General features: G+C 35.5%; 1 protein-coding gene across 1 annotated transcript in view; it reads left to right on the top strand.

Moving 5' to 3' along the window:
- fam189a2 (family with sequence similarity 189 member A2) overlaps nucleotides 1-17,315 on the top strand; it is a 41,538-nt gene extending 24,223 nt beyond the window's left edge. Inside the window, exons 7-11 of the mRNA XM_056458525.1 lie at nucleotides 665-788; nucleotides 6,146-6,224; nucleotides 7,088-7,237; nucleotides 13,481-13,794; nucleotides 16,539-17,315. Coding sequence (XP_056314500.1) covers nucleotides 665-788; nucleotides 6,146-6,224; nucleotides 7,088-7,237; nucleotides 13,481-13,794; nucleotides 16,539-16,802 — 931 coding nt within the window. The 3' untranslated portion in view covers nucleotides 16,803-17,315. The remainder of the gene's footprint in view (nucleotides 1-664; nucleotides 789-6,145; nucleotides 6,225-7,087; nucleotides 7,238-13,480; nucleotides 13,795-16,538) is intronic.
- The last annotated feature ends 1,603 nt before the right edge of the window (nucleotides 17,316-18,918 follow it).

Here is an 18,918-nt window from a genome sequence, read left to right as displayed (position 1 = left end):
CAACCCAATTGTTCAAACATTGCATCCTGAAGGGGATGCCATGTATGCACCAATACAATTTTTGAGGAGTGAGTCAGGAAACATTTTCCTCCACCACCATCCCGTAGAAACCAGGCCACTGTTCTGCATGAAGATGACTCAAAACCCTCTTGCTACTGTGCAGGTCTTGTATCTGTCATTCTTAAGACAAATTGATGCTGTATTGGCTGAAAAAAGGAAGCCATAAACCATACTATATAATTTTATGAACGTTAACAAGAACAGTATTTATTTCTATTAGAAATATTTCTACTGTCACTTTTGTAAGTCATGTTTTTAATTTGTAGGTAAACAAATAATCTGTGCAACCTGTGTTAATCATCTGGAAAATTGGTTATGTTTAATCAATCTTGGTTACAGTTAAATTGTGGTAAAATCTGTATCCTTCATCTTTTAACAATTATGTTATTTGACCCTGAACCCTTAACCACCCTTTTCAGGGTTGTGGATTGGCTCATGATTGGCAGGCAATCGAAATGTTTTTGCAACCAAATGTTTTTTTTTTTTTTTTTTGTGGGAAAAGGTACAGTTTCACTGAATATTCTGATCAAACAATAATCACTTCTTTATTGTTGTTGTATCCCCTCATGGCCTGCTTACAGTGTTAATGTTTGTGTTTTGTCAGGATGTTTGGTGACAATATTCCTCTTCCTCATATATATGGTGCAAGGATTAAAGGCGTGGAGGTCTTTTGTCCTCTAGAACCTCCTCCACCTTATGAAGCTGTTGCATCACAACCAGCATCTCAGGTACTGCTTCATAGTATTCAAGTTTTGATCACACTTGTTCTTTTGGTGCAAGCCAAATAAGAGAATTGTTTTTTTTTTCCTGTCTTTAAGACTGAAATTTAAAAACAAAACAATTTGTTTATAATGTATATTTTTTGACACATACTGTATTGTGCACTGGAAATACAAAAATCAATGCTGTCTGCTAAAATGCTGTCTGCTAAAAATGCTTGTACTGTATGTTGTTTGTCATACTAATTGTTTCAATTGAGAAATTTTCAAGCACATCTTTTTTAAGATGTTGTTTTGACTGTGTTTCTTCATGTGGTGGTTTTCTATTATCGAGTGCTTTATCACATATCTGGGGTTCAAGCATGTTTACACAGTGCTTGTAAACAGTTCATATCCACACTAAGTGGGTATGTCTGTTGTTGTGCTTAGATTGTAGTTTGTGCTGACAAAGCACAAACCTCCTCAGCTGCTTCTCGCAATGCAGTGAACACTCAGAAAGATTGGTAGATTATAGCTGGAGTTATCTGCTGGGTAAACTTCTTTTTGACCTGCTTCTCTTCTGAAGCACACCCTGTTTAGACTAAGTCTACCATAGTGTTCCTTTTGTCAACAAAAACTAAATACCTTCGCCAATGAACCTTTATTGTGTGACAGAAATAAGACAAGATGTAAGCAAAAGGCTGATCATGTGACGATGAATATAACTAAATTTATAATGCAATATTGTTGATGAATAAAAACGAGACTAAATGTGGTTTACAAAATAAATTGAAGCTAAAATATCTCTTGATTTTCATTGATTGAAATGAGACGAAATTAAATGTTATAAACTTATTTAGTTTTGTTTAGTCGTGTTATTATTATTTTACAGTGAGGTTGCACTGGAGAGATGCAGGCAACATCACTTCCTCTAACCACACTGGCGGCGTTATTTACAACCCCAAATCAGAAAAAGTTGAGACAGTATGGATACAAATAAAAAAGTGAAAGTATTGATTTCTAAATTTACTTGACTTGCATGTCAATACAACAAACTTTTTTTTTTTCAAAATAAACATATAAGTATTCCAATTTTGGTTCTTGCAACACATTTAAAAATTAAGTTGGAACAGTAAAGCATTTATCACTTTGTAATGTTGCATTTCTTTTTACAACACTTAAAAGATGTTTAGGGACTGAAGACACCAAGTGATGAAGTGTTTCAGGTGTAATTTTGCCATTCAAGTACCTGTATCCCATTCATCTGCAGCCAGGATTTTGTTATTTGTGCAGAATGTGGTTTTGCATTGTCTTGTTGAAATATGCATGGGTATCCCTGGATATGGCAGCATATTGTGCTCCAAAATCTCTATGTACTTTTCAGCATTAATGGTGCAATCAGAGAAGTGCAAGTTACCTTTGCCAAGGGCACTGACACAACCCCATACCATGACAGACCCTGGCTTTTGACTTGTTGCTGGTAACCATCTGGATGATCCTTTTCTTCTTTGGTCTGGAGCACACAACATTCATTTCTCCCAAAAAAATACCTGAAATACTGGTTCATCAGACCACAGTGCACGTTTACACAGTGTGATGGTCCATCCCAGATGCCTCCGAGCTCGAGATATTGATGGTGCTTCTGCCCACTGTTAACATAGGGCTTTCTTTTAGCACAGTACAGTTTTAACTGGCATTTGAGGATGTAAACACTGAAAACAAAAAAGTTTGTCAAAGTATTCCCGACCCCATGTGGTGATATGGCTTATAGATGAATGATGATTCTTGATGCAATGCCACCTGATGGTAGTTCACCATAGGCTTGTACACTTGTCCTTTACACTGAAATTTTTCCAGATTCCTTGAATCTTTTAATTATGTTATGCATTGTTGAAGGAGAAATATCCAAATGTCTTCCTATTTTTACTTTACTAGCCATAAATGGCTCCTGTCCCAACTTTTTTGGAATGTGCTGGAGGTCCGAATGACAGAAAAAGATAGGTATTTACAAATGAAATGTAGTTGACCAGACAAAACATGAATTATTTTGTGTTCATATTGTCTGTAATAAAATTCAAGTCAAAGTAAATTTAGAAATGACTATTGAGTTGTCATGTTCTGATGAGAGCCTGGATTTCAGCCCAGCAGCCAGACTGACTGGATGGGTGCTATGTAGGGACCAAAATAAAAGGTGCTGGCTTACAGTACTGTCGGACCTCTGGTATGCATTTCATAACCACATACCAACAAAACCAGGCTCAGACATTAGCTGAGTAGCACAAGGATCTTTTTTCCCCAGGCATTATAATGATCTCTGCACATCAACTGACTTTGCTCTCTTGATATACCAAGTCAGCCGATTGTTTCCTAGGAAGGGTGATGGTCACAATTGTGGTCCATAAGCTGTCTATAAGCTGGCATTATAGTTGGAATGGAATAGTGGAATAGTCGGCTGGAATAGTGCATCTCACCAGAGAATGTGCCAGGCTGTGCTGGTCTGCCTGAAGCAATTCAACAGGAACACCTTGATCCCACTTTAAAACTTTTCAGAGGCTCCTAGGGCATATGGAATCCGGAGCTGCGACGAACAGCATGGCTATAGTCATGTACATCAACCACCAGGTTGTCAACCACCAGAGGATATTCTTTGTCATCGCATGCCTCGCCCCTAGGAAAAGTAGAGACACTACCCCAGAGCCCCCTTAATACAGATGCACTGGGGAATGCACAAATACGCATTTCCCCCATTGAGCCTTCTCATAAAGACCCTGTGCAAGGTCAGGGAGGATGAGGTGCAGGTCTTACTTGTTGTGCCACTTTGGCCTAACTGGACATGGGTTTCCTTACTCAGTGTTTCTCAGAGGACCATAAGTTCTGCACGTTTTCCATGTTTCTTAACCAAACACACCTGATTCAGATCATCAGCTCATTAGCAGAGACTAAAAGACCTGTGATGGGTGTAACAGGCAAAGGAGACATCCAAAACATACAGTGTTGGTGATCCTTCGGGACCGTGGTTGAGAAACCCTACCCTAATTCATTCTCCTCACAACAACCCTTCCTTTAAACATTTCCCTGAGGAAAAACATTCTTTTTCAAGGGCGGGGCACTATCTGGCACTTGTGTACAGATCTCTGGAAACACCTGCTGTGGTTAACACCATCATGTCTATGCCCTGAAATAAAGTCTATTCATTAAATAGTGCGCTTTACACCGGGAGGTTCCCCAAACTTGTCCATCTTCTTTAGGTTGACTTGGAGTAGAGTTGTCACCCTTCACACTGAAGGTTTACATTGCTGCTGTCTCCGCCCGTCATGGATTGCAGGACACTTAGGAAGCAGAAACAAATGTCTCATTCACAACTGATGCCCTCTTGGGATCTCTCTGTAATTCTGGTGGTTCCAGAGATCCTGAGACCCTGCTCAGCCTTGCTATGTGTCCAAGGTTCTTACAGACTCAGCCCTTTCATTGCTGTTGCTTGTGTGTTCACTGCCTATTTATGTAGACCACACTCATCTCAGCTCTTCATCTGTTTCGGTGATATGTAGAAGGGAAATGTCATATCCAAACAGAGGATGGCCCACTGGATTGTGGATGCCATCACCCTGCCTACCACGACCAGTCCTAGGGCAAGCTGTGTCCCCCAGGGATGAAAGTGCACACAACAAGGAGTGTCGCCTCCTCTTATGCATTAGCACATGCACTCTTTAACAGACATCTAGACCTGCAGACTGGGTGACACCTAACACATTCACAAAAATTCTACAATTCTACAAACAGCTAGGTGATATCCAGTTATGACTCACCCTAAATTCCTACATTGCTATATCTTATTAATGACAGTGTTGCACCTTTGGCAGTGATGTGTGTTCATGTTTACAGCTTCGCATACATCACACCTAATGCGAGGATTTACAGGTGCTCCTTATATACTCCACTGACTACAGTGCGAAAGAAAAAAGTGCGAAAGCAGCATTTGTGAAAGTGGCATTCGCCAATTCATAAGTATTCATTGGCCTGTTTTTACACATTTCAAGGGGGTTACATCTGTAACAAAGATGTTCCTTTATCACACAAGCAAATGAAGATCTACTGCAAGGAGATGTGTTTTTGTCATCTTAAATAATCCTGCCTATGATGAGAAAACTAACTAATTAACAGAACTGCTGCTCTTAACTAAATCAGACCTACCAAGTGCGAACACCCACTCAATCATGATAGAATTTAAATGTGTTTCTTTAAAGAGTGCATCATTGCCTGTCCGCTTTTTTAGCAGTGTTGATTCAAAAGATTTTTTTTTCATATGTATTTTTAAAAATTGAAAAAAAAAAGGCATGAAACAAACCAAGCACTTAAATAAGTAAAGTTATTTTAGTGATCAAGTGACCACTATGTACTTTATGATTTTAGCCTTGTAAATGACAAAAAACAAGATTCTTTGGTAATGGTGTAATTTTCATGACTAATGTAATTTTCACCACAAAAGTTACTGGTAAAAGTAACTATATAAAAAAAAAATAAATAAAAATAAATAAATAAATAAATATATATATATATATATATATATATATATATATATATATATATATATATATATATATATATATATATATATATATATATATATATATATATATATATATATATATATATATATATATATATATATAGTTGAAGTAAGAATTATCTGTTTAACGGAGAGAATATTTATTTAACACATTCCTAAACATAATAGTTTTAATAACTCATTTCTAATAACTGAATTATTTTATCTTTGCCATGATGACAGTAAATAATATTGTACTAGATATTTTTCAAAACACTTCTATATAGCTTAAAGTGACATTTAAAGGCTTAAGGTTAACTATGCAGGTTAGGGTTATTAGGCAAGTTATTGTATAATGATGGTTTGTTCTGTTGACTATCAGAAAAAAATATAAAGTTTAAAAGGGCTAATAATATTGATCTTAAAATGGTTATTAAAAAATTAAAAACTGCTTGCATTCTAGCTGAAAAAAACAAACAAATAAATCTTTCTCCAGAAGAAAAAATATTTTCAGACATACTGTGAAAATTTCCTTTCTCTGTTAAACATTATTTGGTAAATATTTAAAAAAGAAAAAAAATTCAAAAGGGGGCTAATAATTCTGACTTCAACTGTATATATTTATTAAAAAACAACCACTGATTAACAATCTTGGCAATTATTTAAAATGTAGTTGAAATAACTAAACTATTTAGCATTCATTGATTGAACAGGTCTGTCTTTAAAGGTTTGTTACTTATAATTATTGCAGAAACATGTCCTGGTTTTCCTTGCTTACATTAGCATTAACCCAATTAAATGCAGTCCTTATCCACTCACCGACTCTTTGTATTTATATCAGGCCCAAAGTACTGAGGTGCAAATGACTGATCTGACTGAGGTCATCACAGAAAGCGCAGAGATGGAGACGCACAACGATGGTATGAACCAGTTGTATTATTAAGCCTGTGGAGAGAAACAGTACTAATATGGTTATGGTTGATGTAAAGGTTAAAGACTTAAACATTAAACCAGAAGAGAACAAAGTATTTTGACACAGAAGAAAATACATTTTAACTAGTAAATTATTGCAGTTTGTGTAATAGTTTCTAGTCAACAAACAGAAAAAATCTGGATTTAGAAAATGGAGCGGCACTTTGGATGACATGAAATGTGTGATGACACAGCTTGCATGAATTCAATGCTGGTACTCTATATTTATTCAAGATGCCGAGAGTGTATCACAGGATCCGTCCATAAATATGCCATCTGTGTATTAAAGGTAATGTATTTTGATGGCATCAGTTATATCTCATTTAAGAGATTTTTTTGATCTGTCAGTAAACAAATTCAAACATAGTACAATCTTACATGATTTAATGATCTTTTTCATGCAAAACATTTAAACATTGACTAAACATTTGAATAAAAGCTGTTCTTTTAATGCTTTGTTCATCTAGTAATCTTTAAATATGTTTCTATAAAAATATCAAGCAACACAACAGCTTAATAATGTACTATGTTATTTATGTTATAAATATGTAATAAAATTAATTTTCTTGTAGAATGAAATATTCTTGTAATTTAAAGGTAAAATGTCATTACTTTAGAAGCATTATTCAGAAATCATTCTTTGGTGATTTGATGCTCATGAAATATTTCTCTGATCTGTTATCAGTGTTGAAAATGGTCATGCAACTTTATATTTGATCTAGAAGTTGTTCACACTGTACAGACTTTAATAGATTTTAGTGCAAAACAATATTCACCACTTTTATATAGTTTGTTTGTGTGTTTTATTCAGACAGGTGCCATCAGATGGCCACATTGAGCCCCACTCCACCTACTCGGTCTACACAGACTTACACTGCAGTCTTGTCCAGCAGAAATTCTCACAGACAACACCTCCGCCGGTCCAACAGTGACCCTGTCCTGTTGGATCTCACCGCCAAGGGTAATGGAGCAGTTCTGAAATGCTAACCTTTACGTTCTGGAGTTGCAAGAGACTCTTAAATACACAGCCATTATCTGATATCTTCGTTACTTTAAATCAAGAAATGCTGGCATGCTTTCACACACGCAGATGTAATAATTAATGTAAAGTCTGATTTAAGGCTCCTGAAGTGTTTTGCTACTTCTAACAGATACAGGTTCTATACATCTTCTATACATATACGGGATTATTACATAAAAGCAAGACAAGGGATTAAGCTGGGATTTTCAAGCTATCCTGCCTGAATTTTTCCTTGGCTCAGTTGTATGGAAGTAGGCTAAATGAAGTTCCTATAGAGATTTATGCTTTGCATCAACTAGGCTAAGATTAATCCTAGTTTTCTTATTCTTAAATAATCTCTGCAGTCATCAGCAACACAACCTCAGGAAGCTTTGTGCTAAAACATTAGTTTACATGTTATTATTTAATGTTTACATGATACAGGTATGCAGTGGGGCTGAAGCCCCAGGGCCCACGGAAAAAGGGGGCCCTTGATTGGCTATTAATTGAAGAATTAATTGGACTATGAATTAATTGGGCTATGACGGTTCGCTGCTTTTCAAAAACAGTGAAGCCGGTGCTCGGAGTGCTCCAAACTGGGGCTCGGAGTGGCTGTAGCCCAATCAGAATATTGAATAGCCCTGTTTTAGTCACCCACAAGGGTGATCAGATGTCCAAATTTTCCTAGGACAGTCCCTTTATGTCAGCACTACCGCGAGAACCGTCCAGTCAAAGGTAGGTTTACCAAGTCTCATCGTAGAACAAAAAATAAAACAGTCTTCATCATTGATTAACTTGTACATGTGGTAACAGAAGCTGGGATAGGCAGAATCATGCTGAATGGACTCATAAGCCGCGTGGCTGTTACAGCTGGACTGAGAAACCAGCACGTGTCTGCACACTCTTTCCATCAAACAATATAACAGAGACAGTCTGCAAACAAATCAAATACAATACAAGCCTATACAAGTAGTTATCAAAACGTCCATCATTGCGGAGTAAGTCTATGAATGTTTACTTTGCCCCTTTTATGAAAACAACACTAATAATATGGAGCAATGAAATATTTGCGCTGGCTTTCATCAGACAATATATCTAGTGAAAAAAAAACAAAATAAAATAAAAGGATGCTAGCCTTTTGTAACTCAGAAGACCACAACATTTTGGATATTAGAAGCATGGATTTTAAAGTTTTATGGTCAGCTAAAGTTCTAAAGAAACATTTTAAAGCTAAACCCCTATTTAAAGTATTTATTATAAAGCACTAATTTAGGAAGTATTGCAAATGTTTCTTTATTTTGCTGATTTTGGCAGCCTGTTTGATCTTTAAAATTCATATTATGTCATTACTTAATTTTGTATAGCCTTCTTGCAGGCCTATTTTAGTAAAAACTAAATGGTAGTTACTCACAAAATGGTAAGGTTTATAATCTAATTAATACATCTCTCTTTTACATTATTAAATGTACATGCTGAATCACTCATATGTGTTTAGTTCTAACGTTAAATTTCAAGATCTGCTGCTGCTTTCAGTAGTATGGCAATAAATGTCATGTAAAATGACATTCAAACTCACATTATTACCATTTAACACTGAATAAAGCACATAAAGTGTACCTGAGATGAACATTGTTATAGTTTTCTGTTGTTCAGCTGCCAGAAATAGAAGTCGTTTCTAATATATCAATTCGAGGTGTTGGTTAGGACTCCTTTTAATATTGAAAATATTCAATATATAATATGTAATAATATCGTGTGCTGTTGCTTTTATTTAGAACATGGTTTAAATCACTCGCTCCTGTCTTCAATCTGGCAACCTGCGCTTGCGTTTGTTTTGATCCAGGAGTGCAATACCTAGTTCAACCACTGGGTGTCAAACTTACATACTGAATTTTTAATAAATTGAATATCCTCACAACACAGCGTTTCTGTTGCAAGGAATGGAACAATTGCCATTTGTGCATGATTAAAGTTATGCCATCGGCACGACAGCTTAAAGTGAGGAGTTAATAAGAGACACGGAGGCTATTACCAGTGGTGTTCATAACTTTTTGTTGTACTGATGAAAAACTGCTGTGGGTTTAACTGCAGGCACTGTGTGTACGTGAAGGGGAGTCAGATTGGTCCGTAGAGTCAGATTTCTGGAGATTTTACCCTGGAGATTTCGCTCCATTCTCACACTGTTCACAGCATAGCCATTTTGTCATATTCATATATAAACAGTGTTGGGGGTAACACATTACAAGTAACATGTAATAATATTACTTTTCTAAGTAGCGAGTAAAGTAACACATTACTTTAAAAAAAAAAACATAAAATTTAAGGTTCTTTTTCGAAAATGTTTAAATAATTATCTTTTAAATAATAAATAGCTGAATTAAAATTAAAGTAGTCACAATGAATCACGCAGTCAATAAGAGAATGTTTTTAATATTTTGAATGCATCGAAGATAGATGAAGAGGGGATTGTCTCAATGGACAGTGATTTTACTTAAGGCAAATAGTTGAAACGTAGCAAACGCATTGCTTTAAACTTTCAATAATCTGTATATACGGCATGTATAGCTCTGGGGTCAGGAAGTTTTCAGATAACATCCTAACATCTTTTTCGATGTGCTTTTTGAAAGGTAAACGAACATGTAGGTTATACAGTGTGTTGTTAATTGCAGAGCTCCTCTGTTAAAAAGAAAGGAAAAGTTCTGAAAGACATCAAGCCTCAGCCAGGTAATAAAAAGTAATTCAATAACTTATTACTTACCATAATAAGTAACCAAGTAATGCATCTAGTTACTTTTTTAGAGACTAGCTAAATATTGTTATGCATTACTTTCAAAAGTAACTTTCCCCAACACTTTATATAAACACCCAATTTTGCAGTGTTTGAAATATATGACATATATGTTCATATGACATATTAAAACATGAGCTTGTATTTTAAATATGTGATTTTTATATTGCCGTATATTAGATTTCTTTTTTGTTTAACCTGAATTAGCTTTAAGAAAGTTCTTGAATGTCTAATATTTTTTATGTTTGAAATGTTTTAGTTTTGTCATTACATAAATTATTTTTTTTGTACTCTAACAATTTGCATCATCAGCAAGGATTTTAAGAGCAGGAAAACAAGCATCAGGCTTTAGCACAACAAATTGTATGTCTCATTTTGTAGTTTGTATGATTTCTGAATGAGAATTGTTGTCAGTTGTTTGGTAAAACAAGCTTATTTTGAGACATATGATCTCTGAGTTTTGGAGATGAGCTGAACAGTTTGGTCAAGAGTCATGTTGGTAATGCACATTTGGTGAACAGTTTTGAAAATGTAGATTCAGTACTGCACAGTGCTTGTGGTTGATTAAAACAAGTGTAAATTTTGTAGGAAAAAAGTAATACTTTTGTAGAATCGACTCTTTAAATCCGAACAACAAATCGCAACGGAGAGTTGACTAACTACGGTTATTGCTATCAAAAAAAAAACATTTATGTTTAAGCAGGACACCAAGATCGAAGTTTAAGACATTAGATTCATAAATATGCACAGGCACCTTTCTTTGTGGGGTTTATTTATGAACTAATTTCGAGAGGATTACGTGCTTATGATTAAACACAGCTGGTCATGCATTAGCCAATTCATGATTCACCAATCAATTCCTTAGTCACTATAAAAACCCTAAGTTCCATATCACAGCCAATCCCCTCTTCCACCCCTATTCCTCCTCCTTTCTGATGAGTGGCACGGTGGCCCAGTGGTTAGCATGAAGGTACCACTGCAGTGACAAGACACTTTGTACCTTAACAGTGTCAAATGTGTTCCTTCAAGAACTATTTAAAGGCATTTTTCTATATCCAAAATGTGTCAATTTATTTTCAGTGAATATAAAACATCAAAACATTTTAAACAATGTTTTTTAAAAAGTTTATTTTTGTGTAAGTGCACCTTTTCTATTTACAATAAAGAATAAAAATTACTTTAACATAAATCAAAAGATCTATTTTTTGCTAAACATTTCTCAACACTTTTCACAAAAATGTTACAGAAATACATTCACACAATACCAATTTTCACACAATACCTTTGCAATCGCTTAAAAGTTAATTTAATTTACGTAATATTAAAATAGAAATAGAATTATGCAAAAGTATTGTAACGAGTTACGCACAGTGTTTGATTAGTTTTACAATACTAAAATGTCTGCATGAACACTTTGCATATGCAGGACTCAGCTCAGGTGCGTAAAAGAAAGCAAACGCCAAAAGGTGCGGATATCAATAATAAAAATGTATTTATCAGAAAATGCTTAACAAATGTTTATTAAAAGTGGCTTAAATGTGTAGTTTACCATGCCTATAGTTTTGTTTTACCAGTTGTTTTGTATTATAGAACTTAATAATTAATGTTAATGATGAATCATGTTTTAATATGAAAATTATTCATAAAATCACTTTGCCTTTTCAGTAATATTTATTTCACAGATATTGTAATAAAGAAAGAGTTGTCCAACACGTATGTACCTTTTTATGAGAACAATTGTGTACCTTCATTTCAACCATGTACCATAAAAATTACTGAACAGTATCATAAGATGTATTTTCTGTACCATATAAGGTACAGCTTTTACAAAAGTACAAAACTGTTCCCTAAAAAACATTGTTTGTACCACAGTGTACCTTTTTTTTCTGAGAGTGTAGATGTGCTCCTATTAAGGTGTTATAAAAGCAATCACTATCTGTTCATTAGCTACTACAGCAGGGAAGTTTTTGAGATCTACCCAAACTCCTGCAACGGGGATGCCCTGGGTTGGAGCTCAGGGCTCTCTCCCAGTACAGCATGCCAAACACGCTTAATAATCAGTTATCAGCTAAGTGTGAACTTTTGAAATATAAAATGAAACTTTATTGACTAATCTTACAGAAACTAACACCTAACACAAACGCACATTCATACATGTTGTAGAGAGGAGTAAAGGAAGAAAAATAAGAGTATGAGAGAATGTAATGATGGCAAAACCTTGGATTTTGTAAGACCAAACCAAGTGAACCAAAAAATAATCAGTTTAACTATTCTATGGTCTCTTTAAGGTTACATTTAGTTTACACCAGTTCAGTGGTAGTCTGGAAGTGTTACTTGCATTCCTTTTGTGATGCAAAGAACTCCCTCTGTTGAGCACATGGTTAGCTGGTGGTCAGTTCTTTGTCCTCGCAAAGCTTGGAGTGGGGTGGAGTCTGGACTTTCAGTTGAGGTGGCAAAAACTGTAGTCATGTTGACTTTTGGTTTCACGGCACACTAAACTGGAGCAGACTTTTGATGGAGAGAAAAGAAAGAAATGTATCAGAGATTTGAATGTCTGAGCTAACTCATTTTTGCCAGGGTCCAAGTCACTTCACTGGACCCAAAAAGAAGCGGTCCTGAGCTAAAACGGAACAACTCTTTCTTCTCTGGGTGTTCTCTAAGGTTCTCCTGGATTGTAGTCTGGGTTCTGGGTGGTGGCCTTAGACGCCAGTTTTATAAGGTGGTCTTGAAGCCACCCTCAGGAGCCGAGTTGACCAATGAGAACTTTCCCGAGGCACGTTTTATAGTCTTTTGTTCTAAAGCGTGGTGATTTGCATATGCATTCTGGGTATAAGCTGATGCAGAAATGTTTAAAGTTTGTTAAAATGTTAATATGTTGCACTCGTATTAACAAAAATGGAAACAATTGTTCAGTTCACCAAATTAGCTTTGCAGGGACATCAAACATGAACCATCTATGATCTTGTTTAGCTGTGTTACATTGCAGAAGCATTAAAACCATAATATTAATATATGAACAAGAGACTTGTTGCAAAACACCTGATTACACTTAAAGAGAGAATAAAAGTTTACATAAAAGCATCAGTCTTAATTAAGGAGCGTATAGAAGTTTGACCATGACTGTGTGTCTGTTTCTGAGTATTCCTTCATGTCATAAATACACTGGAATCATATTACACACTAACAATGCAGTCTTTTTTTGGGTAGGAGTGGTTGATAGTGTATTATTTGTGGATTAAAGCAAGATAATTATGTGTCTGATCGGGCACATTTGTTACACTTTGTGTAAAACCCTTGTTGTTCTGTTTTCATACAAGATTTTTCTAATAATAAAAAAATATATTTAGTTTGGTTACAGAAAAGCATGACATGTATCACTATCTGTCTCTGTTATATTGTTCCTTTCTGTCTTACAGTAATGAGTTGTGAAGCAGCCACACAGACAGAGTTAGGCCCTGGTCCAGCTTCTGCCACACGATCACTGACTGGAACAGAGAATGGGTCTGTCACACTACGACAGGGCTGTGGTAAGCGAAAGCCTCGCCCCAACTCTTTGGTGGACTACCAGAGCTACAGAGACACGAAACTCCTTGTGGCTCGTTTTCTGGAGCAGTCGTCCTGCAGCCTGACACCAGAGGTACAGGAGCTGGTCAACAGCATTAAAACTGTCCTGCGATCAGATGAGGAACACATGGAGGAGGCCGTTCGCTGTGCCAGCTTCATTGACCAGGTAAGACACTCACTGAAGAACTGTGTTTGAATCCAGCTCGCTACAGTTTAACACTGTAAATCCTGACATCTGAAAGAATAGATGTTTATCGAGCCTACTTTTTTCATGCCGTTGCAAATAAGTGTGTGCAGGTCTGAAAGTGTTGTTTTTGTTTGTTTTTTTAGCACTGGGCAAATATAAGCAGTATTGATCTGTTCAAAATATAGCAGTAGATTCCTGATTTCTTCTGCATTTTAGGTTTTTGTTTCGACTTCTTCATCTTCTTCTTCTTCTTCTTCGTTCCTAAAAGTATGTGGCGACAACTCTGGCAGTATGGTCCCAAACTCACTATATACACACAAAACACAATTTGATTACAGGTAGTGCTGTATATATATATATATATATATATATATATATATATATATATATATATATATATATATATATATATATATATATATATATATATATAGTGCATCCGGAAAGTATTCATTTTTTGTTACAACCTCATTCCAAAATGTATTCAATTAATTTATTTTCTCAAAATTCTACACACAATACCCCATAATGACAATGGAAACAAATAAAAAAACCTGAAAAATCACATGTACATGAGTATTCACACAGCCTTTGTCGTGAAGCTCTAAATTGAGCTCAGGTACATTCTGTTTCCTCTGATCATTTTTGAGATGTTTCAGCAGCTTCATTGGAGTTCACCTGTGGTAAATTCAGTTGATTGGACATGATTTGAAAAGGCATACACCTGTCTACATTAGGTCCCAGGGTTGACAATGCATGTCAAAGCACAAATCAAGTATGAAGACAAATGAATTGTCTGTAGACCTTTGAGACAGGATTGTCTCGAGGCACAAGGCTGGGGAAGGTTACAGAAAAATGTCTGTTGCTCTGAAAGTTCCAATGAGCACAGTGGCCTTCGTCATCCATAAGTGGAAGATGGTTTGGAATCACCAGGACTCTTCCTAGAGCTGGCCGGCCATCTAAGCTGAGTAATCGGGGGGAGAAGGGCCTTAGTCAGGGAGGTGATCAATAACCCGATGGTCACTTTGTCTGAGCTCCAGCGTTCTACTGTGGAGAGAGGAGAACCTTACAGAAGGACAACCATCTGTGCAGCAATCCACCAATCAAACAATGTAGCATGGTGGTGGCAGCATCATGCTGTGGGGATGTTTTTTAGCAGCAGGAACTGGAAGACTAGTCAGGATAGAGGGAAAGATGAGTGCAGCAATGTACAGAGACATCCTGAATGAAAACCTGCTCGTGACCTCAGACTGGGGCGATGGTTCATCTTCCGACATTACCTTGATGACAATGACCCAAAGCACATTGCCAAAATATCAATGAATGTCCTTGAGTGGCCCAGCCAGAGCCCAGACCTAAATCCTATTGAACATCTCTGGAGAGATCTGAAAATGGCTGTACACTGTCACTTCTCATCCAACCTGACAGAGATTGAGAGGTACTGCAAAGAGGAATTGGCAAAAATTCCCAAAGACAAGTGTGCCAAGCTTGTGGCATCATATTCAAAAAGTCTTGAGGCTGTAATTGCAATCAAAGATGCATCAACAAAGAATTGAGCAAAAGGCTGGGAATACTTATGTACTTTTTTTACATTGTCATTATGGGGTATTGTAACACAAAAAAGTGTGAAAAAAGTGTAGTGCTATAAATACTTGCCGGATGCACTGTATGTGTACAGTATATGTACTGTGTGTATATGTGTGTATATATATATATATATATATATATATATATATATATATATATATATATATATATATATATATATATATATATATATATTATTATTATTATTATTTTGCTTATTTCTCTACAACCACACAAGTTTTAGTCAACATTCTTTTTCCCTTAGGATATTGTTTTTTTTTTTTTACTTTTTTTTACTTCGCTTAAAGAGTCTGTCCATTCCATGCCAATGTTTGTACACCATCTAAAAACCTTGATGACAAAACATTATCAAAGCGTCAAAATGTGTCAAGTGGTTAACAGTATTACCAACAGCCATGGCTGCAAAATACATTGGGTTATAGCTTAATGGCTTTATTGCTAAACCATTTATGGGTAAATTTTTAGCATCATATTTATGCATGATATATGCATAGAATCATACACCATGCCATGATTTTGACAACAGTTTGATTGGGATTTAAACCAGTTCTTTGACATCCGTTTTGATGTCAATTTGATGTATTTTCAGCACCAATTGCCCTGTGCTTGGACCGTGATGATTGTCACTTGCAGTTATGTTTAAAGCTCTGTTGTCAGGGAAATTATAAAATGATGAATAATAAATGTGCAAACGTTTATCCAAAGCCACATTTACTCGATGTTTAAGCGACAACAAAAAAGCATGTGAAACACGAAACTGAAATGACACATTTTGACGTTTTTAATATCAATCAGAAAACAGGAGACATGTAGTAGATAAAAAAATAAATAAATTCAGCAACATTTGGATCCTTTACAGCAGGGGTGCTCAACCCTGTTCCTGGAGATCTACCTTCCTGCAGATTTCAGTTGCAATCCATATCAAACACACCTGCCTGTAATTATCTGCTGTTCAGGTCCTAAATAATTGGTTCATGTGTGTTTGATCATGCTTGAACTCTGTAGGAAGGTAGATCTCCAGGCTGATTTACAGGCTTTTAGTGTTTTGTATGGTTAGCACGGTATTCTGGCATTTTTATTGCTCTAATCTCTTGTCCTCTCCTGAATTTCTACAGGCCATCACTGTTTCAGAGGTGTCATCGGCTCAGTCCTCTCTCTGCAGGCAGACACAGATGGAGCTCTCCTCAAAGACGCTGCCACTACGCAAACGTCCCGGCATCCTTCACCTGCGCAGCTGTGGGGACCTCAGCTCCTTCACCTGGGTGCAGACTAGCTCTCGTTTGCGGACTCACTCCAGGATGGCTTCTCGGGCAGGATCCCGCCTGGAGCAGGAGCGGCCACACAGCCTTATAGGAGTCTTCAGAGAAACCGTCCTCTAACAGACTGCATACGAGTGCAAACTGAGGAGGTAGACTGTGAAGGGTAGCTAATACTTACACATGACAGACGCCAAGCCAAGAGTTCAGATTTCACTTTATTTTTAAAATGGCTTTTTTTTTTATTTGCTGTTTCAATTCCAGCTGTTGGGATTTGCTATAGATTTTTTTCAGTGTCCAAAACACTGGAATAATTAAAAACAAACAAAAAAGTATTTAACAGATTTTCATGTTCCTTGTTTAAAATTGATTTAATTTGAAACTATTTGATTTAATTGACCAAAAATACAACATGAATAAAAACTGTTTAAAAATGTATATTCAAATCCATATATATTTTTGTTTGATTATTGAATATGTGAAATTGTTCATTGTTGCGTAATAAGCTTATTATGAGGGACGTGGAGGAAGAATCTGAAACATTTTATTTGACCAATCTGAGGACTATAAATATTTCTCCCAGTATGTTCCTCAGAAATATATCATGCATTATTACAAAAATTGAGGGAAGTCTATCTGCACTGTTTTATTATTATTATTATTATTATTATTATTATTATTATTATTATTATTATTATTATTATTATTATTATTTACCCTAAGTGGCATTTCAACTATAGATTATAGTTTTTAACCCAAAACTCATAATATACACTACCGGTTAAATGTTTAGGGTCGTTTTTTTCCCCATGTTTTTTAAGAAAATTATTCTGTTCATCAAGGCGGCATTTATTTTATGTAGAAAAACAAACAAAAAAAGTAAAATGATTAAATACTTATTTATTAAATATTTATTTATTACTTATTGAATGTAGTTTTAAATGATATTATTAGTCCAGTCATTATTGTATTTATTCATTTTAACATTAATAATAATAGTATTAATAACAATAATAAATACTTTTAGAGTGATTTCTGAAGGATCATGTGACTCTAAAGACTGGAGTAATGAAGCTGAAAATTCATCATTAAAATCACTGGAACAAATTATTAAATTAAATATTAAATATTTTATAGTGCAATAACATTTCACAATTTGTTCTGTATTTTTGATGAAATAAATGCAGCCTTGGTGAGCATGATAAGCTTATTTTGAAACATTTCAAAACCCTACTGTCCCCAGACTTTTGTACTATTGTACAAAGGCTTGGAATTAATGCTTTTAGTCATTATGGATGAATGCAAATTGATTAGAACAGATGGTAAAGACATTAATAATGTTACAAGTTTAAAAATGCTGTTCTTTTAAGACAGAGAATCTTGCATTATCACTTCATGTACTTTTTCTAGTACAAGTTCTTCACAATAAGTTTGTATAAGTTAATGTTAGTTAATGAATTAATTAACATAAAGAAACAATGGACGATACATTCATTACAGTAATTATGTAAGTTAACATTAGTTTATGACAAGGGGGTCCAAACTCGGTCCTGGAGGGTCAGTGTTTTCACCCCCAATTAAAGTACTAGTTTCAAGTAGTTTCAACCCCAATTAAACAGACCTGAACAAGCTAATCAAGCTCTTTCTAGGTGTACTAGAAACTTCTAAACTGCATGACACTGACCCTCCAGGACGGAGTTTGGACTCCCGTGGTTTATGAGAATACATTTGTTCATTTTTAGTTTGTGTTACCTCATGGTGCATTAACTAATGTTGATGAGCATGAATTTGTTTTTGTTTTTTAAATGCGTTAGTACATGTTGAATTATGATGAATAATTTCTCTACTGTTTATTTTTAGTATTGTTCATACTTTCATGCTTGCACTCTCAAAACAACAACACACCTGCTTCACACAATGGGCTATATGCACACAGACTTTTAATTTTCAGCCACGCAGCCCAAGGACTTCCAGTGAACTGTCTTTCCATTACAAAATTGTCACGTTTAAGGTCTGAGTTCTTTCAAAATTAGCGATCTTCACTGCCTGTTAGATATACGATATGAAGTGGGTCTCAGATCGGACAAGAAGCACTGCATTAAATTCCATTTCCCCCTGCCATGTCTTTAAAATATGATTTAATGAAATAATTTTCAATGGAATTTCTGTGCTAGCCTGTTGCTACTGACGGCGCTAGTGGTTACAACGGTCTTTCATCTCGTTTTACACTTGAACAAAT

The sequence above is a fragment of the Danio aesculapii genome, chromosome 5, assembly GCF_903798145.1.
Source record: "Danio aesculapii chromosome 5, fDanAes4.1, whole genome shotgun sequence".
NCBI lineage: Eukaryota > Metazoa > Chordata > Actinopteri > Cypriniformes > Danionidae > Danio > Danio aesculapii.
Note: the sequence above shows the minus strand (reverse complement) of the source record. Positions and strands in the feature narration are given on the sequence as shown.